The sequence below is a fragment of the Molossus molossus genome, unplaced genomic scaffold (assembly GCF_014108415.1).
Source record: "Molossus molossus isolate mMolMol1 unplaced genomic scaffold, mMolMol1.p scaffold_m16_p_28, whole genome shotgun sequence".
Taxonomy (NCBI): domain Eukaryota; kingdom Metazoa; phylum Chordata; class Mammalia; order Chiroptera; family Molossidae; genus Molossus; species Molossus molossus.
In genome coordinates, this window is record NW_023425364.1 from 406,187 (window position 1) to 428,867 (window position 22,681).

Consider the following 22,681-nt stretch of genomic DNA (forward strand, 5'->3'; position numbering starts at 1 on the left):
AGGCCGCCCTTTAGGGTGCCCTCATGCGGACCAGCGCCCAGGAAGCAGGGGAGCGGGCATGCTCCAGGGACTGGAGCCTGACAGCAGCACCTCAGGACTAGGACCAGGCACGGAGCAGCAGGGTGCAGCACTGCCTGGGGCCTGGCCCTCCTGCTGCTTTTCCAGGGGGATCAGTTGCTGAGGGGGCCGGGCCCGCCTGGGGCTTCAGGACGAACCAGCGGGCTGACATCTAGGTGTTCCACGTCCAGTGGCTACAAGGACCAGTTAAAAAATGTCTGGGAGCCCTGCCAGTTTGGCTCAGTGGTTAAAGCATCGGCCCACGGTCCAGAGAGTCCTGGGTTCGGTTCCCGCACGTACCTCGGTTGCAGTTTGTCTCCAGCCCCAGTTGGGGTCATGTGGGTGGCAACCACTCGATGTATCTCTCTCACACCAGTGTTTCTCTCTCTCTCTTCCTCTCTCTTTCCCTCCAACTCTGTCTGAAGATAAATGCAAAAATGTCCTCAGGTGAGGATAAAAAAAAAAAGATAAGAAATGTCAGGGAGGAGGCGAGGACAGGGCCTCGGGGACTGGAGATGTGGTCTGTCCAGGGGGACCACCGCCTCTCCGGCCCTGTGACCACGGCCTCCAGAGAGGAGGGCAACCACACTTTTCTGTGAAATCCTCCCGTTTTTAATGCCGGCAGGATGTTAACAATTTTTTTAAACCCCGTGAAGACCAAACAAAAGACACCGGTGGCCGAATGTTCTCCCCTGCTGGCAGGTGCGAACTTCTGGTCGAACCCATGATGCCCCTCCCCGCAATGTCGGTCCTGTAGGTCCCATTGCTGAGGCTCATGAGACACGGGGTGGAGGATGGGGCTGGGAGGGCCGAAGCACACTGGCGCCTGGTGCCGGCCCGCCGCCTCTGAGTGCGCGTGGTCAGGGGAGTCTAACCTGAGCGCCAGACCGGCAGCGTCTGGTGGGCCCCTGTACTACGGGCACCGCAGCAGGTGCTCACTGCTTGGGGTGTGGGGACAGACTTGTGAGGAGAAAGACGGTCCATGGCTTTCCCAGAGTCTCAGAAGGTCCGTGACTCAGAGCAGGTTAGGAATTGGTTTTCAAAAGTAATGCTAAGTATCCCAGCTGGTGTGGCTCAGTGGTTGAGCATCGACCCTGCACCAAGAGGTCGCCAGTTCCATTCCAGGTCAGGGCACAGGCCCAGGTTGTGGGCCCGATTCCCAGTGGGGGGCATGCAGGAGGCAGCCAGTCGATGTTCTCTCTCATCGATGTTTCTGTCTCCCTCACCCTCTCCCTTCCGTTCAAAGAAGAAGGAAAAGTGATGCTAAGTAAAGAATCAGTTCCCACCAAGTACACGTGGCCCCTGCCTGGGCTGACTGAGTGGCCTGGGGCTGGCTGCTCCTGCCAGCCCTGGGGACCCCCTGGGTGAACCCCTTTCTCTCCTCCACCACCCGGATAACTCTTCTAGGTCCCATAAGCCTCAGCCTGAGTTAAGGTGCCCCTGGAAACCCCCAAGGCTTCCTGGCTTCCGTCCAGGTTAGCTGACCTTTCTGGAAGAGAGGGGGCCTGGGTCTGCACCCCTCAGCAGATGGGGTCCCCCAAGGGCAGGAGCCACATCCAGTATGGCCCCAGCTCCCAGGGTGGGCACCGAACTGGGCTCAGGAAATGTCTGCTAAATGAATGACTGAAGGAAAAAACATAGTAGCCACCACCATAGCAGTAGTGGTAATAGTAACACCACTGAACAGTAGTGATTATGTTGCCTGGAACCTCCAGCTGGTTCGGGTGAAGGAGACCCACAAGCCCCAGGCTGGGCTCAGCCCTGGCTGGCTGAGGAGCGGTGGTGGGTGGGGCCAGTGGAAGGCAGAACCCTGGCTCAGCCACGAGCCGTGTGAGCTCTGGCAAGTGGGGACGAGGACCATGAGCCTCAGGAGTCATCAGCGGGACAGGGGTTGAAGCCCCACTGGTGGCCAGGCCCCGCAGGGTCGGGCCCAAGGCAGGAGGGGCGGGGCCAGGGCCTACCATCAGGTGCTTCTCCTCGAACTTGGCAATCCAGTCCTTGCCTTGCTGCTGGCTCTCCTGGATGGCCTCCTGCACACACTCGTTGAAGGTGTCCAGCTCCACCTTCCGCTTCTCCTGCTGTTTCAGCCCGTACTCGAAAATGTTTAGGCAGATGACGACAAATTTGTTCTTGTAGGTTAGTGGCCGTTAAGGAAGTGTGGAGCTGTTTGGAGCGCACTGTGGTGGGGGTGGGTCCCTCGGGGAGCAGGCTGTTGACATTTGGAGGACAGTGTGATGACAGGAGCATCTCCACCCTTGGCCTGAGGGATTCAGGAACACGACCTGGGGAAGGAGGCAGGGACCACGGGAGGAGACTACAGAGCAGAGACATGCTCAGGCCCCCAGAAGAGACTCCTGGGGGACCTGGAGGGCCAGAGAGGGTCTGGGCACCCAGGGGAGCCAGCCCGATGCGATGTGTTTTGTCTCTGTCATGTTGTCTAGAGGGCACCTTGGCAGAGGGTCTGTCTTCAGGTGTGTGGGTGCACTGGGCTTCTGCGAAGGTAGGGGCCTCTGGCTGGAAGCAGGGAGATCCAGATTCAAGTCCTGCTTCTGCGGCTGCTTTGCCTCGGCAAGCTCTTCCCCTGCCTGGGCCTCGGGCTCCTCCCCGCCCGTGGGGCCTGACAGGAGTCCCCGCATGGAGCCCATCGGAGCACCTGAGGTCAGGCAGGGCTCCAGCTGGACGCCAGCCCCGGTGGCCCCGTGGCAGGGGTCAGCGCCCATGGGAGCCTGTCTGTCTGGCCCAGCGCCCTGTTCTCCTCCACCTTCTGCTCAGCCCCGCCCCCGCTGTCCCCTGCCCCGCTCCTTTCAGAATGTTGGGGTTTAAGGTGAGTTTTTTCAACAGGACCCACTCTGTGACCTGGTGCAGTCGCAGGTCAGGACCCCTCAGTTCCATCCTGAGCCCCTAACTTAGAGTCAAAGCCAACGGACTGACCACCTGGGGCATGGCCTGGATGGCAGGTGCTGGCCTCATCCTGTGGGCTCAGCCAGTGGGGGACGAGTCCAGGCTCTTAGCTCCACAGAACAGGGTTTGAGTCCCAGCTTAACCGTGGGAATCCAGACAAGCCAACCTGTCCAAGGTGAGCTCCCTGGCTATGAAACGTGGGTACCCAGCAGTGCCCGCTCAGTGGGGCAGCGAGAAGGCCCTGGTACCGCGGAGCATGCGGCAGGGGCAGGGAGTGTGCCCAGGCTGAGAACCGGTGCCCCAGACGCCTGCGCCCGTCAGATCCCACCAGCAGCCTGGCTGGGCAAGCACACAGGCCCGGGCCACGCTGCCACCTTCAGTGTGTCCCCTGCGATCCAGACTGCATCCCAGGCGGCTAAGCTGACCCTGCTTTGCTCTGCTCTGGGTCCATCGCTCTGACAGGGAGGTGTTGCCTCCAGGGCCTCAGAGAGATGGGGATGGAGGCTCAGAGTGGTAAGGGGTCTGCCCAGGTGGCTGGTGTCATGGGCCAGGCTCTGCCGGAGGCGGCAGCCGTGAACTTGAAGGATATGCCTCGAGGAGCTCGCCCACGCCGTGAAGGAAGGCCAGCTTGTTGCCCTCCACGTCCTCAGCGTACATGCTGTCGAACAGGAAGGAGCCGTCCAGGCCCTCCACAAATGCAGCCTGTGTGGGACAGTCAGAGCACGGCGGGGTCAGCGGACCAGGGCCCTGCACGGCCCACGCGTGGGAATGGTGGGGGGGCACCGGGCCCTCTGAGGACAGCGAGGTGGGGAGGGCCGGCTGCGGCCTGGCACCCGCACGTGGCCTGGTCTGGCTGGAGCGAGGGTGGCCACCGTGGGCAGGGTGGCAGGGGGGCTCAGCTGTGAACCCAGGGCCCTGCCGGAGAGGGACTTGGATGCCCTGGCTGCCTGAGGAGCTTCCTGGAGGGGTGGAGACCAGGCAGGCTGCTCTGACACCGTTCCAGCAAGGCTCCCGCCCGCGGAGGAGTGAGGCGAGCGCCATCTGGGCAGGTGAGCTGGCCCTGGGGCAGGTGGCAGGCACAGCAAGGCGGGGGCAGGGTCAGGCCTTGTGGAAGAGCAGTCTGCGTTTCATCAGAGTGAGGCGGCTGCGTAGCATCTGTTTTCAACCAAAAGGCAGGTTTCAGGGGCCCGGGCCCTGCTGATGTCTGCGGGCAGCCCTGTGGCCAGCAGTCTGGAGCGCAGCAGGTGGAGGGGCGCCAGCTCGCTGGGCCTGTGTACCTTGTGCTCCTGCAGCTGCTGCCGCAGGGCCTGCTCCTCCTCCAGCTGGGCCTGCATCAGGGCCTCCCGGTGCTTCAGCTCATCGATGCCGTACTGGTGCTTCATGGCCGCCAGCGCTTTCTGACGGGAAGGGAGGGGAGGAGGGGGCGCTGTCAGCGGGGCGACGCGGCCACTGCCATCCCGAGGTGTTCCCGTGTGGGCAGAGGGTAGATGAGAACGCTGACTTCCCCAGGGCCCCCAGACAGGTTAGTGAGAAACTAGGAAAACACCCTGGCAACGGAATGAGGAAACAGGCAAATGGCTAACCAAACACAGCTGAGCAACTGGCAGCTGGCTAGTAAATAACAGGACCCTTCCTTCCCACCGCAGGACACCTGAGAGGGGTTCACACCTGTCCTTCCCACCGCAGGACACCTGAGAGGGTTCACACCTGTCCTCCTTCCTGCAGGACACCTGGAGGGTTCACACCTGTCCTCCTTCCTGCAGGACACCTGAGAGGGGTTCACACCTGTCCTCTTTCCTGCAGGACACCTGAGAGGGTTCACCTGTCCTCCTTCCTGCAGGACACCTGAGAGGGTTCACACCTGTCCTCCTTCCTGCAGGACACCTGAGAGGGTTCACACCGGTCCTCCCTCCTGCAGGACACCTGAGAGGGGTTCACACCTGTCCTCCTTCCTGCAGGACACCTCAGAGGGGTTCACACCTGTCCTCCTTCCCGCAGGACACCTGAGAGGGGTTCACACCTGTCCTCCCTCCCGCAGGACACCTGAGAGGGGTTCACACCTGTCCTCCCTCCCGCAGGACACCTGAGAGGGGTTCACACCTGTCCTCCTTTCTGCAGGACACCTGAGAGGGGTTCACACCTGTCCTCCTTCCTGCAGGACACCTGAGAGGGGTTCACACCTGTCCTCCTTTCTGCAGGACACCTGAGAGGGGTCACACCTGTCATCCCTCCCACAAGGACCCACCCTGAGAGGGTTCACCTGTCCTCCTTCGCAGGACACTGAGAGGCTTCACACCTGTCCTCCTTCCCGCAGGACACCTGAGAGGGTTCACACCTGTCCTCCTTCCCGCAGGACACCTGAGAGGGTTCCACACCTGTCCTCCTTTCCGCAGGACACCTGAGAGGGTTCACCCTGTCCTCCTTCCCGCAGGACACCTGAGAGGGGTTCACCCTGTCCTCCTCCCGCAGGACACCTGAGAGGGTTCCACCGTCCTCCCTTCCCGCAGGACACCTGAGAGGGGTTCACACCTCTCCTCCTCCGCAGGACACCTGAGAGGGTTCACACTGTCCTCCTTCCGCAGGACACCTGAGGAGGGGTTCACACCTGTCCTCCTTCCCGCAGGACACCTGAGAGGGGTTCACACCTGTCCTCCTTCCCGCAGGACACCTGAGAGGGTTCACACCTGTCCTCCCTCCCGCAGGACACCTGAGAGGGTTCACACCTGTCCTCCCTCCCGCAGGACACCTGAGAGGGTTCACACCTGTCCTTCCTCCCGCAGGACACCTGAGAGGGTTCACACCTGTCCTCCTCCCGCGGACACCTGAGAGGGTTCACACCTGTCCTCCTTCCCGCAGGACACCTGAGAGGGTTCACACCTGTCCCCTTCCCGCGGACAACCTGAGAGGGGTTCACACCTGTCCTCCTTCCCGCAGGACACCTGAGAGGCTTCACACCTGTCCTCCTTCCCGCAGGACACCTGAGAGGGTTCACACCTGTCCTCCTTCCCGCAGGACACCTGAGAGGGGTTCACACCTGTCCTCCTTCCCGCAGGACACCTGAGAGGGTTCACACCTGTCCTCCTTCCCGCAGGACACCTGAGAGGGGTTCACACCTGTCCTCCCTCCCGCAGGACACCTGAGAGGGTTCACACCTGTCCTCCTTCCCGCAGGACACCTGAGAGGGTTCACACCTGTCCTCCTTCCCGCAGGACACCTGAGAGGGGTTCACACCTGTCCTCCTTCCCGCAGGACACCTGAGAGGGGTTCACACCTGTCCTCCTTCCCGCAGGACACCTGAGAGGGGTTCACACCTGTCCTCCTTCCCGCAGGACACCTGAGAGGGGTTCACACCTGTCCTCCTTCCCGCAGGACACCTGAGAGGGTTCACACCTGTCCTCCTTTCTGCAGGACACCTGAGAGGGGTTCACACCTGTCCTCCCTCCCGCAGGACACCTGAGAGGGGTTCACACCTGTCCTCCTTCCCGCAGGATACCTGAGAGGGTTCACACCTGTCCTCCCTCCCGCAGGACACCTGAGAGGGGTTCACACCTGTCCTCCCTTCCCGCAGGACACTGAGAGGGTTCACACCTGTCCTCCTTCCTAGCAGGGACACCTGAGAGGGGTTCACACCTGTCCTCCCTCCCGCAGGACACCTGAGAGGGTTCACACCTGTCCTCCTTTCTGCAGGACACCTGAGAGGGTTCACACCTGTCCTCCTTCCTGCAGGACACCTGAGAGGGGTTCACACCTGTCCTCCCTCCCGCAGGACACCTGAGAGGGGTTCACACCTGTCCTCCTTTCTGCAGGACACCTGAGAGGGGTTCACACCTGTCCTCCTTTCTGCAGGACACCTGAGAGGGGTTCACACCTGTCTTCCTTCCTGCAGGACACCTGAGAGGGTTCACACCTGTCCTTCCTGCAGGACACCTGAGAGGGGTTCACACCTGTCCTCCTTCCTACAGGACACCTGAGAGGGTTCACACCTGTCCTCCTTCCTGCAGGATACCTGAGAGGGGTCTACACCTGTCCTCCTCACCACAGGACACCTGAGAAGGGTTCACACCTGTCCTCCCCACCGCAGGACACCTGAGTGCAGGTGGTTTAAATCACCTTAGTCAGGGAGATCAATAACAAAAGACCTATGAGAGCCAGACTAATCCAAGATAGAGATGAAACTAACCAGCACCCTGAACTACACACCTGGAAAGCTAACCAATGTCCTGTTGAGACCCTTCCCTGGGACCGCCCCTAGAATTCCAGCCTGCAGACAACAGGTGAAACCCCAGGACGAAGGAGCCAGTGTGAGCTCTTCCTCCTGGGCCTGCTCTCTGCTTCTTCTGCCCTGAGCTCCAAGGGTCCGGCGAGCTCTGCACCAGGGAGCCATGGGCAGCAGCTGTGGGGCCCTTCCTTCGCCTCACTCCCCAAGCTCGAATAGACTTACTCTCACTCGCACCTGGACTCTGTCCTGAAATCTTTCCCGCACTAGTCAAGAACTTGGAGGTGGCCTGACACATGGGCCGTCCCACCAGTCAGGTAGGGCCAGCCCCTGGCTGGGAAGCAGCCTCTCACCCAAGAATGCTTGTTTGCTTTTCAGGTGTCCTCCCCACCCCATTATTGATTTTAAAGAGAGAGGAAGGGAGAGAGAGAGACAGAAACATCGATGAGAGAGAATATCGATTGGCCGCCTCCTGCATGCCCCTCACTGGGGATCGGGCCCACAACCTGGGCAGGTGCCCTGACTGGGAATCAAACCTGTGACCTCTTGGTGCATGGGTCGACGCTCAACCACTGAGCCACACCAGACGGGTCTGAGGATATGTGTTTGTTTTTTTGTTTTTTTGTTATCCTCACCCGAGGACATTTTTCCATTTTTTGTTCAGATGGAGTGGTGAGGGAAAGAGAGAGAGAGAAACATCAACGTGAAAGGGACACATCGAGTGGTTGCCTCCCACACGACCCAAACAGGGCCAGGGACAAACTGCAACCGAGGTACATGCCCTTAGTGGGAACCGAACCTGGGTCCCTCTGGACCACAGGCCGACACTCTACCGCTGAGCCAAACCGGCTAGGGCAAGGATATGTTTTTTTGATGAGAAAGAGAGAGAGACAGAGAGAGAGACAGAGAGAGAGACAGAGAGAGAGATTGATGTGCGAGAGACACATGGATCAGCCACCTCCTGCATGCATCCGAGATATGTACCCTGACTGGGAATTGAACCCGCAAACTTCTGGTGTACAGGACAACACTCCAAACAACAGAGCCACCGGCCAGGGCAGTCTCAGCCCTTTCCAAAGGTCTGAGTCTCGGGGAGGTTAGGGAAGGACCAAGAGGGAGAGGACGGGAGCACCGGCAGGCAGAAGACCTGTGGGAGCTCCGGGGGGGGCCATGCGGCCAGTGCCCCCCAAGGCAGGTGTGGTGGCTCTTTTATGGGCACAATGTGAGAGGTAAAGTGAGTCACTTCTGTCACGGGCTTGGTCACCACGGTCTCAGCCCCTGGCTCTGTGCCTTGCCACCTCCTGGTTTCCCTCGCCCATCGCCTCCCCCCTGTGCCCACCAGGGAATGCCGGGGTCTCTAGGCCTTGGACCTCCCCCTTCAGGGCTCACTCCACACACCCCAGGTGTGTAGTCTTCAAGTACAAAGTCCTTCTTCCTCTGACAACGCTCGGGTCTCCACCTGCAGCCCAGGTCCCACCCACGAGTGCCAGGACCATGCTTTGACTGCCTCGTGCCTCGCCGCCTCAGGAGCACGGCCACTCACCCTGTCCATGGTGGACCTCTGTCCTCCCAGAGTCCGCTGAGGTTAGCCCCCACGCCAGCACCCAAGCCAGGGCCTGGGAGCATCCCGAACCCTCCCTTCCTCCTCAGACCTAGGCTGCGCCCAAACCTGTCCGTGCTACCGCCTGGTCGCCTCTCTAACCTGCCACATCCTCTGGTCAGGGCCCCTGCCTCAGCCTCCTAGCTGGCCTCCCCGTGCTCCTGTCCCCCTCTAGTCTGTCACTGCTCCCCAGCAACTAGAGCAATCTGCTAAGTGCGCACCTGACCTTACCTGTCTCCCGCTCACCTGCATGGCTTCCTCTTGGGCACAGGGCAATGCAAAGCTTCTGCTGTGACCTGCAAGGTCCTGCCTGCCCCCCCCCCTGCCTTCCCTCCAGCTCCGAGCTCCAGCCACCGGCCTGCCCCCAGAACCGGGGCCTTTGCGTGCGCTCTGCTTCAGCCTTCACCCAGCCAACTCCTGCCCGTCCTGTGGATCCCTCCTCAAATCCACTTCCGTGGGGAAGCCACCCATGACCAACAACCCGCCCTGTGCATCCATCTCAGCCCACACTCTCGCCTCCTGGCATTTCCCGGTCTGAGGGAAGATCTGATTGTCTGCGCCCTTCCCAGTGTGTTGGCTCCATGCGGGAAGGCAGGGGCTTCCTAGGTCTGTGCCATGAACGCCTGGGTGGCCTGCCGCTGTCTGGTGCTGGCTGAGGCCCGTCCCAACTTTAACCGGACGTGAGGTCTGTGCCCGAGTCAGTCCAGTCTTATGCCTTCGCCTGGGCCTCATACTGCACGAGTTGAAATCCTTCTAAAGATCTCTCACTGTTCATTGACCTGTATGCTTATATTCTGTTCCTTACAGACTCACACTTCAGTAAGAAAGTTTACGTTCTTAAAAATCTCTGGTATCCAGCCCCTCCTGTCATCTCTGTCCCCACAGCCCTGCCTGAGTGAGACCCCCGCCCCCAGGAACCATGGCCCCCACCGCCCCGGCCACATCTCTCCCTCCAGTCTCTCTGCCCCATGGCAGGCCCCAGATCCCGGACCTTCTCAGCACAGCATGAATTCTGCGAAAAACTGCCCAGGATTTTCCTGGGGCCTCCGTCTTCAATAGGACGAGCTCCAAACCCACCACAGCCCGCCGACTGTGCCCCTCCTGCCCGTCCCCCTCCCCACACAGAGCCCCGAGCTCACAGCCCCTGCCCTTGCCGTGGGCTGGATTGAGGGGACATCAGCTCTCAGGCACAGCCTAGGTTCTCCACTTACAAGTGGCTTCATGAAACAGAAGCAGCTCCTTGGAGCTGGGAGGCACCCCGACAACCTGCTCCTGGCCCATGGTTGGCCTGCGGTTGGGCCCAGTTATCCTGCTGCCTGACCCCTGCAGCACCAGAGGCCAGGGGCTCGGGCAGGCTGTGGCTGGCCCGGGACAGTGATGTGGACAGGCGCTTTCAGAACTTGGCTTTCACTTGCTACTTATCGTGAGGCCTCTAGGAAAATCTCTGAACTGTGCAAGGAGTCTTTCTTTCCTCGGGGCACAAGGGGACACTGGGCTGTGCCACCTGCCGTGTGGGAGCTGCGAGGACCCAGGAGAACGGAGGGGAGGGCTGTGGGGTGGTGCACTGGGAGGCTGTGCTGTGGTGCAAGGAGTGGAAAGCCGGCAGACAGCTGCCGACCTGGAAAGCAGCCAGTCCATCCGGGGGCCAGGCTCCGCCGGAGTCCAGGCTCTGCTCGGGCTCCAGGCTCCGCCCAGGGTCCAGGCCCAGGAGGAGCAGTGTGGACGGCTGTGGTCCAGCCCCCACCCCGCTTCCACTGGGCCCTCGGGGGTGCTCCGCACACCAACTCAGAGTGTCTCCCACACAGGCCCCTTTCTTCCAGGAAGGTACCAGCTCCTGGTGAGGAGTGGGCAGGTCCAACTGTCCTCCGTTTCCCTGGCTCCCAGCACACAGGGACATCCTGTCCTGCTGCCAGAGCTTCACAGACCAGTGGTGACAACTCCCACAGACGGATCACACTGCAAAGTAGATGAAGCAAACGAAAGGGGACCAGCTCGTAACACGGGACGTGGGAAGGTGGGCCATGGGCAGACCAGGCAGCGGACAGAACATATAGTGGACAGAACATAGAGTGGACAGACCAGGCAGCGGACAGACCAGGCAGTGGACAGACCAGGCAGTGGACAGACCAGGCAGTGGACAGAACATAGAGTGGACAGACCAGGCAGCGGACAGACCAGGCAGCGGACAGACCAGGCAGAGGACAGACCAGGCAGTGGACAGAACATAGAGTAGACAGACCAGGCAGCGGACAGACCAGGCAGAGGACAGACCAGGCAGTAGACAGACCAGGAAGCGGACAGAACATAGAGTGGACAGACCAGGCAGTGGACAGACCAGGCAGTGAACAGACCAGGCAGCAGACAGACCAGGCAGCGGGCAGGGGAAGGCCCTCCTCACTGGTGAGCCCTACATGGGCTCTGCGGCCCGACTCCTGGGCCCAGGTCCCAGCGCGACTACACTGGCCATGAGAGCCTGGTGAGCCGGCTCACGGACAGCTGTCCAGGGACCAGCTGGGGTGATAGCAGAGCACAACTCACAGCCTGCGGTGAAACAAGGTGACACGATGCAAGGGCCTGTCAGGTACGTGCACAACAGTCAGCTTCTCATAGTGGTTTCTGGGTCACACAGAGTAGGGGTGACCCTGGCTCCGTGCTGACCCTCGCACTTTGTCTCCTAGAGCTCAGACGACACAAAACGGCAGAGAGGGGTGCGGTCCATGGTGTAGGCTTCCTTGGAGGGCTCTTGAGGGCAACCTCAGGGGTGTCAGAGACCCAGGGGTGTGGCTCTGGGGCAGAGGCGGCCCCCACCCAGGAGATCCGCTAGCCCTACCCCCTTGACTGCAGTGGCTGCCTACTGAGCTGGGGCCCTCGGTACCCTCCCAGGGAATATCTGGGGGAGACGGTTGTGTGAGTGCAGACTCCCAGGGAAGGCTCTGGGGGAGACGGCTGTGTGGGTGCAGACTCCCAGGGAATCTCTGGGGGAGACGGCTGTGTGGGTGCAGACTCCCAGGGAATCTCTGGGGGAGACGGCTGTGTGGGTGCAGACTCCCAGGGAATCTCTGGGGGAGACGGCTGTGTGGGTGCAGACTCCCAGGGAAGGCTCTGGGGGAGACGGCTGTGTGGGTGCAGACTCCCAGGGAATCTCTGGGAGAGACGGCTGTGTGGCTGTAGGAAGGTCCCACCTTTCCCTGGCGGGTCCTTGGGGGCCACTGTCCCTGAGGAGAGCCCTCCCTTCGCAGGGCCCCATCTTGGTCTCTTAGGGCCTGGGGAACTATGTTGGCCTTGTCCTGACGAGTCCCTGGGGCCCGCCTGCTGCAGAGGTCAGCGGGCACCTGGAGGGTAGTGACCAGCCTGGTGTACCCGAGGCTTTTGCTGAGTGCCCTCAGCCCTGCACTGGTTTCAAGTTTGAATCTGTCAGTCTAGTGGACACCACCTACCACGGCCCCCCACCACTACCCAGCACCTCACACACTCGGGGTCCACCTGAGGCTCTTCTGTGATTGGGTCTCAGCTGCTGGCAACCAGAGTGGATCTCGAGGTGCTCTGGTCTTTTATTTTATTTTTTATTAATTTACTTCTTAAATCCTCACGGAGGACATTTTTGCAATTCTCTTCAGAGAGAGCGGGAAGGAGAGAGGGAGGAAGAGAGCGAGAGAGAAACATCGAAGTGAGAGAGATACATCGAGTGGTTGCCACCCACACGACCCCAACTGGGGCCGGGGACAAACTGCAACCAAACGTGCCCTTAGCAGGAACCGAACCCGGGACTCTCTGGTCTGCGGGTCAACGCTCTAACCCCTGAGCCAAACCGGTCAGGGCTGCTCTGGTCTTTTTCTTTTTTTTATCCTCACCCGAGGATATTTTTCCATTTTTTGTACAGATAGAGTGGGAGGGAGGGAGAGGAAGGGAGAGAGAGAGAGAAACATCGACATGAAGGGACACATCGAGTGGCTGCCACCCGCACGACCAACCAGGGCCGGGGACAAACTGCAACCGAAGTACGTGCCCTTAGCAGGAACCGAACCCGGGTCTCTCCGGACCGCAGGCTGATGCTCTAACCGCTGAGCCAAACTGGCCAGGGCTGCTCTGGTCTTTTGATGACCCACCCCGAGCTCTGGGCTGGTGGTAGCTGACCCTGGTTGAAGCCAGGCCCCTCCCACACACACCCAGGCCTGCAGAGGCAGCCACACACTGGGGATCCCTTGTAGTTCCAGAAAGGCTGCCCAGGGCCTGACACAGGCAGCGCCCGACACTGATGGAACCAGAGTCCCTCCCAGATGCCCAGAACCAACACACCTGGTGGTGGGATTCAGCTCACACGAGAGCCTGACCCCATTAGTTCCACCAGCAGGTCCCCCAAAGGGGGATCTCGGCAGGCACCAGACCCTGCTGGGGTGAAGTCTACACCACGGGTCAGCCCCACACAGCCCCCATACACTGTGGTCAGGGGCAGTCCTCACAGTCAGCCAACCAAGCGTCAACCCCACCAATGGATGAGCCAACAGCAATCAAGACTCACCTACAACAGGGGCATGCACATAACCCACCCAAAGGACATTCCTGGAGCACCTAGCACAGGTGAGCTACTGGGTCCTTCCAAGACACCTTCTGCCTGAGGCCCCGTACCAAGACTGCGAGGCACAGCAGCTGTCCCCAACACAGAAACAATCACAGAGCAGCAGCCAACACGGGGAGACAAAGGAGCATGTCCCAGGTGAAAGGCGGCAGAAATCCCCATACTGGCTGTGAGGGGCCTGGAGGCAGCCCCTGGAAGGAGCCTGGCCACCGTGAGCAAACGCTGCCCAGGGACCACAAGAGACCTGCTGGAACTGCTCCGACAGAGGCAGGCAAGAGGAGGAGGAAGGAGGTGGCTGTGCTCTCCACCTCAAGGTCCCTTCCCACCAAACCAGGGGACCTGAAGACCGTCTCACAGAGAGACGGGAGACCCAGAGGGAGACACTCGCCATGTGGTCGTCGATGCGCCGGGAGTCCAGGTACACGAGGTCAGGGAGGTAGGCCCAGATGAACATCTTGTAATCCTCCGCTTCGGCGATGGGGTTCCCAGAGAGGCTGAGCGCCCGCAGGTCCTTGAACCGCCGCAGGTAGATGATCTGGGGAGGAGGGGGAGAAGATCCATGTTCTCAGCTGCTGAATGGAAGTCCTACAACTACAAGATTGAAGAAGCAGCCACAGCCCTGGCCGGTTTTGCTCAGTGGTTAGAGCATCGGACTGCAGTCCCGAGACACCCGGGTTTGGTTCCCGCTAAGGGCACGTACCTCGGTTGCAGTTTGTCCCCGGCCCTAGTTGGTTGTGCGGGTGGCAGCCACTCGATGTGTCCCTTTCATGTCGATGTTTCTCTCTCTCTCTCTCTCTCTCTCTCTCTCTCTTTCTCTCCCTACCACTCTACCTGAACAAAAAATGGAAAAATGTCCTTGGGTGAGGATAAATAAATAAATAAGGTTTTAAAAAAATAAAGAAGCAGCCACATGGAGACTGGTAGAAGCGCCAATGGGCTTGTCCCACACCCACGTGTGGCGGGTAAAAATCAGGAGAGACACCACGGCTGGGAAGGTCCTCCCTGAGGAGTGAGGAGTCCCCGTCCCACACCAGGCGCCCAGCTCACGGTTCCAGTGCCAGGAAGAGAATCCCCATCACTTCTGGCTGTAAAACCAGTGGGAACTGAGGCTCAGGGAGGCTGAGGCGGCTGGAGCACCAGGCAGCTCCTTTTGAAAAGCCTTTGCACGGACTTGCTCCCTCTAAGCTCGGAGGGGAGGCAACTTGAGGGGCACCAGAGACATACAGGGAAGAATTGAGCTGTTTGGCCTCGAGAGGAGGGCTGGAGAGGGGGTTTTCTCCTGGACAGATGTGCTGGCAAAGGCTGATGTTCCTTTGGTGAGCCCTTCCCTGGGGTGGCAGATGGACACCATATCCGGGACTCCAGCAACCTGGCTCACACTGGTTGCCCCACCCTGGTGATTCCCTGAGGCCCAGCCCCACCCAAATTTCAGGCCCACCCAAGCTGCTGCCAGTTGCTTAACCATAGGATCGGCCTGTCTTGACTCCTGCTTTAGATTTTCCTAAATTCTCTCAAACAAGCAGCATCTGGCCTCAGTAAGCCCCATACTTCTCACTAAGTGGCCCCAAGCCTGGCACTAGAAGCAGCCAGCCTTGGTTCACAACTTGGCTTTGCCTGGGCACCTCCAAGCCCAGCACAAGAAGCAGCCATCTGCAGATCACTTTGTAGCTTATGCCGGGTGGCCCCGGACAGAACACAGGCAGTGGCTGACCTGGCCCCAGAGCCAGCACACCCAGTGGACAGCTTCAGGTCACATCAAAGCACCACCACCCAACTACCTCCTCAAGTGACACACTCAATGAGCGAACTCAGTGGGTACCAGAGCCCTGCTGAAGTAAGTCTTGCTCTTTGTGGGGGGCCCCTGCACAGCTGATCCTCCAAGGTAGTCAGAGGCCAGTGGTCAGTGGGCACAGCCAGTCCTTGCAGCTGATCAGCTTCAGTAAATCCCTCCCATTGATGAGCCAACAGCAATCAAGACTCAATTACAACAGCTTGGCATTTACAGTCCACACTAGGGGTGCATCTCAAGGGCTCAGTTAGGGTGATCAGGAAGGCTGTGCCACTGGACCCTAAAGGACACCTACAACAACAGGCCACCCTATGAAGCCTAGGAGACATAGCAATGCTACATAATACATAGAAACAATCACAGGGAAGCAGCCAAAATGAGGAGACAAAGAAACACGTCCCAAATGAAAGAAAAGAACAAAACTCCAGGAAAAGAACTAAGTGAAATGGAGATAAGCAACCTAACAGATGCAGAGTTCAAAACACTGGTTATAAGGTTGCTCAAGGAACTTGGTAAGACATTCAAGGAACTTAGTGAGACCTTCCAGGAACTTGAGACCTCCAAGGAACTTAATGAGAACATCAACAACATAAAAAAGGACCAGTCAGAAATGAAGGATGCATTAACTGAAATAAAGAATAATGTACAGAGATTCAATAGTAGAGTAGGTGAAGCCAAAAAGCAAACCATTGATTTGGAATATAAGGAAGCAAAAAACACCCAATCAGAACAGCAAAAAGAAAAAAGAATCCAAAAAAATAAGCATAGTGTAAGGAGCCTCTGAGACAACTTCAAGTGTGCCAACATTCGCATCATAGGGGTGCCAGAAGGAGAAGAGAGAGAACAAGAAATTGAAAAACAATTTGAAACAATAATGACAGAAAACTTCCCTAATTGGCAAAGGAAACAGACACACAAGTCCATGAAGCACAGAGTCCCAAACAAGATGAACCCAAAGAGGTCCACACCAAGACACATTATCATCAAAATGCCAAAGATTAAAGACAAAGAGAATCTTAAAAGCAGCAAGAGCAAAGCAGTTTGTAACCTACAAAGGAGATCTCGTAAGACTGTCACCTGATTTCTCAAAAGAAACTTTGCAGGCCAGAAAGGAGTGGCAAGAGATATTCAAGGTGATGAAAAGCAATGACCTACAACCAAGATTACTCTATCCTGCAAAGCTGTCATTTAGAATTAATGTCATTTAGAGTTTCCCAGACAAGAAAAAGCAAAAGGAGTTCATCATCACCAAACCAGTATTATATGAAATGTTAAAGGGTCTTCTTGAAGGAGAACAAAAATATAAACAATAAAGTGGAAATTAATACATATCTATCAACAATTGAATGTACAAACAAAATGAGCAAGCAGAACAGAAACAGACTCATAGATACAGAGAACATTTTGTTGCTTGCCAGATGGGCACGGGCCGGGGGCATGGGTGAAAAAGGTGAAGGAATTAAGAAGTATAAATTAGTTGTTAGATTGATGAACCTCAAAGGGAAGAGGGGAGGGAGGGCAGGATAAGATAAATCAAAGCACTTCGATGCATATATGCATAACCAATGGACACTGACACTAATGTGGGAAAGGCAAGAAGGGGGCAGGATTGGGGAGGAGATGGTCAATGGGAAAAAAGGGGGGACATCTGTAATACATTCTACAATAAAGATGAGTTTAAAAAATAATAAATAAAATAAAATCGTCACCTTCTAAATGATGATATTTTCCCATTGATTTTCAGATAGAATGGGAGGGAAAGAGAGAGAGAGAGAAAGATCGACGTGAGAGAGATACAGCAATTGGTTGCCTCCCACGCGAATTGGAGGTCAAATCACAAATGAGGTACATGCCCTTGACTCTTTGGTCCATGGGTGGACGCTCTAACCGCTGAGCCAAACTGGCCAGGGCTCCCTATACCATATAATCAGTACAAGTATATGGCATCTCATTGCACTGTGTTTTACTGTGCTTTACAGATACTACATTTTTCACAAACTGAAGGTTTGTGGCAACATTGCATGTCTATTGGCACCATTTCTACAATGGCATTTGCTCTCTTCATGTCTCTGTGTCACATTTTGGTAATTCTCACAATATTTCAAATGGTATTATTATTATTATTATTGTAATATTTGTTATGGTTGCTTACAATCAGTGATCTTTAATGTTCCTATAGCCATTGCTTTGGGGTGCCACCAACCACACCCATAAAACACAGTGAACTTAGTAGATAAATGAGGTGTGTGTTCTGACTGCTCTACCGACTGGCCGCTCCCTCACCTCTCTCCCTCTCCCGGGGCCTCCCTATTCCCGACACAACAAAGGAAATTAGGCCAATTAATACAGTGACCTCTAAGTGTTCAAGCGAAAGAAAGTCTCACTTTAAACCAAAAGACTGAAAAGATTCAGCTCAGTTAGAAGACGTTGAAGGCCGAAATAGGGCAAAGGTAGGGCTTTTGCACCAAACAGTCAGCCAAGTTGTGGAGCAAAGGAAAGGTCGCGAAGGAAACGAAAAGCGCTGCTCCAGGGCACACACAGGATAAGAAAGGGAGAATGTTTTACTGGCCTGGATGGAGGAGCAAATCAGCTGCATGTTCCCTGAAGCCGAAGCCTCGTCCAGAGCAAGAGACTCTCTTCACCTCTGTGATGCTGAGAGGTGGTGACGCTGCCGAAGGCATGCTGGGGCGAGCAGAGTTAGTCCACGAGGGTCAAGGAAAGAAGGCGTCTCCACAGCACAGACGTGCGAAGTGAGGGGCAGTGCTGATGTGGACGGCGCGGCACCTCCGAAGATCTGGCCGCGATCGTGGGTGAAGGTGACTGCACTAGACAGCGGATTCCAATGCAGGCAGAGGAGCCTTGATTTGAGGAAAGATGCCGTCTATGACCTTCATAACCAGGGAGGAGTCAGTGCCTGGCTTCAAAGGTCAGGCCGTCTCTCTCGTTAGGGGCTAGTGCAGCTGTGACTTTATGTGGAAGTCAGAGCTCATTCTCTACCCACACTCCTGGGGCCTTTAAGAATTCTTCCAAATCTACCCCGCCTGTAAATGGAGCAGCACAGCCTGGATGACAACACATCTGTTTACAACATGGCTCACTGAATTTTGTTTAAAAATATACTTTTATTGATTTTTAGAGAGGGGAAGGGAGAAGGAGAAAGAGACAGAAACATCGAGGTGAGGGAGAATCATCCACCAGCTGCCTTCTGCATGCCCCCTCCTGGGCATGTGCCCTGATCAGGAATCAAACCCGTGACCTCTTGGTGCATGGATCGATGCTCAACCATTGAGCCACACTGGCCAGGCATGCTGAATATTTTAAGCCCACTGTTGAGACCTGCTGCTCAGAAAAAAGATCCTTCCAAAATATTTCTGCTCCCTGACAATACACCTGGCCACCCAAGAGCTCTCATGGAGATGTACAATGAGATTAGTGTTGTTTTCATGACTGCTAACACATTACCCAGCCCATAGGTCAAGGAGTATTTTACTTTCAAGCTTTATTATTATTATTATTATTATTATTATTATTATTAATCCTCACCCGAGGATATTTTTCCATTTATCTTCAGATAGAGCAGGAGGGATGGAGGGAGGGAGAGAGAGAGAGAAACAGTGATGTGAGAGAGACACATTGATTGTTTACCTCTTGCAGGACACCAACTGGAGCTGGGGACAAACCACAACTGAGATACGTGCCCTTGGCCAGGATCGAACCCGGGACTTTCTGATCTGCAGGCCGATGCTCTAACCACTTAGATAACTTGCCAGGGCTCAAGCTTTATTATTATTATTTTAAAAATATTTTTCTTTATTGATTTTAGAGAGAGAGGAAGGGAGAGAGAGAGAAACATCGATGAGAGAGAACGCTGATTGGCCGTCTCCTGCATGCCCCACACTGGGGATTTGGCCCACAATGTGGGCATGTGCCCTGACTAGGAATTGAACTAGCGACCTCTTGGTGCATAGGTTGATGCTCATCCACTGAGCCACACCAGGCGGGCAAGCTTTATTCTTTTTTTCTTTATTTGTGCCCCTAGCGGGAACTGAACCCAGGATTCTCTGGTCTGTGAGCCGATGCTCCAACCGCTGAGCCAAACTGGCCAGGGCACAAGCTTTATTCTTTTTTTATCCTCATCCAAGGACATTTTTCCATTTTTTGTTCAGATAGAGTGGGAGGGTGAGAAAAAGAGAGAAACAGCAACCTGAAAGGGACACATTGAGTGGTTACCACCCGCATGACCCAACCAGGGCCGGGGACAAACTGCAACCGAGGTACATGCCCTTAGCGGGAACTGAACCAGGGTCTCTCTGGACCGCAGGCCAATGCTCTAACCGCTGAGCCAAACTGGCCAGGGCACAAGCTTTATTCTTTAAGCAATACATTTTGTAAGGCTAGAGCTGCCATAGACGATGATTCCCCTCCCTGATGGGTCTGGACAAAAAACTTTGGCAAGGATTCGTCATTCTAGGTGCCATTAAAAAACATTCCTGATGTGTGGGAAGAGCTCAAACTATCAACATTATCAGGCGTTTGGAAGAGGTGACTCCAGCCCTCGTGGATGACTTACGGGTTCAAGACTGCAGTGGAGGAGATAACTGCAGTGGTGGAAATAGCAAGAGAATGAGAATTGTCAAGTGGAGCCTGAAGAGGTGACTGAATGGCTGCACTCTCATGACACAACTCTAACAGAGGAGGGGTTGCTGCTTCTGGATGAGCAAAGAAAGTGGTTTCTTGAGACGGGGTCTACTGGTGAAGATGCTGTGCAGACTGTTGAAATGGCAACAAAGGATGCAGAGTATGATATGAATTTAACTGACATAGCAGCGGCAGAGTTTGGGAGGACGGACTTCCATTTTGAAAGGAGTTCTGCTGGGGGTGAAATATATCGAACAGCATCGCATGCTACAGAGAAATCATTCCGCAAAGAGTCAATCAACGCGGCAAACTGTGCTGCTGTACTTCAGGGAGCGCCACCGCCACCCCAAACTTCAGTCACCCCCACCAGCAAAACGAGGGGCTCAGAGGATGGTTAGCACTTTTTAGCAATAAAGTATTGTTTTTAATTAATTTATTTTTGTTACAAATGTTTCTTTTTCCCCCCACTGATTCCCCCCTCTCCCTCCCTCCCTGCCCTGTCCCCAGCTTTGTTGTCCATGTCCATTGTTCATGCGTACATGCATATAAGTTCTGTGGTTTATCTCTCCCCCACCACCCTCTCTTCTGGGGATGTCAGTCTGTACCCCACTTCCACGTTTCTGGGACTATCCCATTCCTCAGACTATTATGTTCATTATATTCCACAAATAAGTGAGATCATATGATACTTGTCTTTCTCTGTTTGGCTTGTTTCACTTAGGATGATACTTTCCAGGTCCCTCCATGTCATCTCAAAGGATAAGAGATCTTTCTTTCTTACAGCTGCATAATACTCCATTGTGTATATGTACCACAGCTTTTTTATCCATTCGTCTACTGATGGACACTTGGGCTGTTTCCAGATCTTAGCTATTGTAAATAGTGCTGCTACAAACATGGGGGTACATGTATTCTTTCTGATTGGTGTTTCAGGCTTCTTAGGGTATATTTCTAGAAGCGGGATCACTGGGTCACATGGAAGTTCCATTTTTAATTTTTTGAGGTAACACCATATTTTTTTCCATAGTGGCTGCACCAGTCTGCATTCCCACCAGCAGTGCACTAGAGTCCCCTTTTCTCCACACCCTCGCCAACACTTGTTGTTTGATGATTTGTTGATGGCGGCCATTCTGACAGGTGTGAGGTGATACCTCATTGTTGTTTTAATTTGCATCTCTCTGATGATTAGTGATGTTGAGCATTTCTTCATATGCCTCTTAGCCATTTGTATGTCCTGTTTGGAGAGGTGTCTATTTAGTTCCTCTGCCCATTTTTTAATTGGGTTCTTTGTCTTCCTTTTATTGAGTTGTATGAGCACTCTAATTATATTGGAAATTAACCCCTTATCTGATATATCATTGGCAATTATGCTCTCCCATACAGTGGGTAGCCTTTCCGTTTTGATGATTGTGTCTTTCGCTGTGCAGAAGCTTTTGAGTTTGATGTAGTCCCATGTGTTCATTTTCTCCTTTGTTTCTGTTGTCTTAGGTGATGTATCAGTGAAAATTCTGCTGCGTCTGATGTCTGAAATTTTGTTGCCTACAGTTTCTTCTAGGATTTTTATGGATTCGTGAGTCACATTTAAGTCTTTTATCCATTTTGAGTTTATTCTTGTGTAGGGTGTAAGTTGATGGTCTAGTTTCATTTTTTTTGCATGTAGCTGTCCAATTTTCCCAATACCATTTATTAAAGAGGCTGTCCTTACTCCACTGTATGCTCTTGACACCTTTGTCAAATATTAATTGAGCATGTTGCCTTGGGTCCATTTCTGGGTTCTCTGTTCTGTTCCACTGGTCTATATGCCTGTTCTTGTGCCAGTACCAGACTGCTTTGATTACAGTGGCTTTGCAGTATAACCTGAAATCTGGTAATGTGATCCCTCCAACTTTGTTCTTCTTTTTCCAGATTGCTGTGGCTATTCGAGGTCTTTTTTGGGTCCATATGAACTTTTGAAGTATTTGTTCTAATTCTGTGAAGTATGTCATTGGTATTTTGATGGGGATTGCGTTGAATCTATAGATTGCTTTGGGTAGTATGGACATTTTAATGATGTTAATTCTTCCAATCCATGAACAGGGTATGTGCTTCCACTTTTTAATCTTCCTCTATTTCTTTTTTCAATGACCTGTCGTTTTCTGCGAATAGGTCCTTTATTTCTTTGGTTAAGTTTGTTCCTAGGTATCGTAATTTTTTTGCCGCAATGGTAAATGGGATTGTTTTCTTAGTTTCTCTTTCTGTGAGTTCATCATTGGTGTATAAGAATGCCATCGAGCCCTGGCTGGTTTGGCTCAGCGGTTAGAGCGTCGACCTGCGGTCCTGAGAGACCCGGGTTCGGTTCCCGCTAAGGGCATGTACCTCGGTTGCAGTTTGTCCCTGGCCCTGGTGGGTCGTGCGGGTGGCAACCACTCGATGTGTCCCTTTCACATCGATGTTTCTCTCTCTCTCTCTGTTCCTCTCTCTCCCTCCCACTCTACCTGAACAAAAAATGGAAAAATGTCCTCCAGTGAGGATAAAAAAAAAAAAAAAAAAAGAATGCCATCGATTTTGCAATACAGTATTTTTATAGTGAAACTTATAAAGTTAAATCTACTGGGGTAACATTGGTCAATAATAATCTATAAATTTCAGGTGTACAACTTGATGATACAACATCTGTATACTCTATTGTGTGCTCAGCACGTAAGTCTAGTCTCCTGTCACTAGATATTGGACTCACTTTACCCTCTTTGTCCTCCCCCCAACTCCCTCTTCCCTGTTGGTAACTACCATTCTGTTTATTATCAGTATCTATGAGTTTGTTGCAATAAAAGATTATTAGCCCGGCTGGTGTGGCTCAGTGGTTGAGCATCGACCCATGCACCAGGAGGTCGCCGGTTTGATTCCTGGTCAGGGCACATGCCCAGG

At 54.8% G+C, this 22,681-nt stretch overlaps 1 protein-coding gene across 1 annotated transcript in view; it reads right to left on the bottom strand.

Annotated features, from left to right (window-relative positions):
• DRC3 (dynein regulatory complex subunit 3) overlaps window positions 1-22,681 on the bottom strand; it is a 55,530-nt gene that overhangs the window by 24,762 nt on the left and 8,087 nt on the right. Inside the window, exons 4-7 of the mRNA XM_036278436.1 lie at window positions 13,739-13,885; window positions 4,236-4,355; window positions 3,548-3,660; window positions 2,019-2,193 (exon numbers count right to left, since the gene is read on the bottom strand). Coding sequence (XP_036134329.1) covers window positions 2,019-2,193; window positions 3,548-3,660; window positions 4,236-4,355; window positions 13,739-13,885 — 555 coding nt within the window. The remainder of the gene's footprint in view (window positions 1-2,018; window positions 2,194-3,547; window positions 3,661-4,235; window positions 4,356-13,738; window positions 13,886-22,681) is intronic.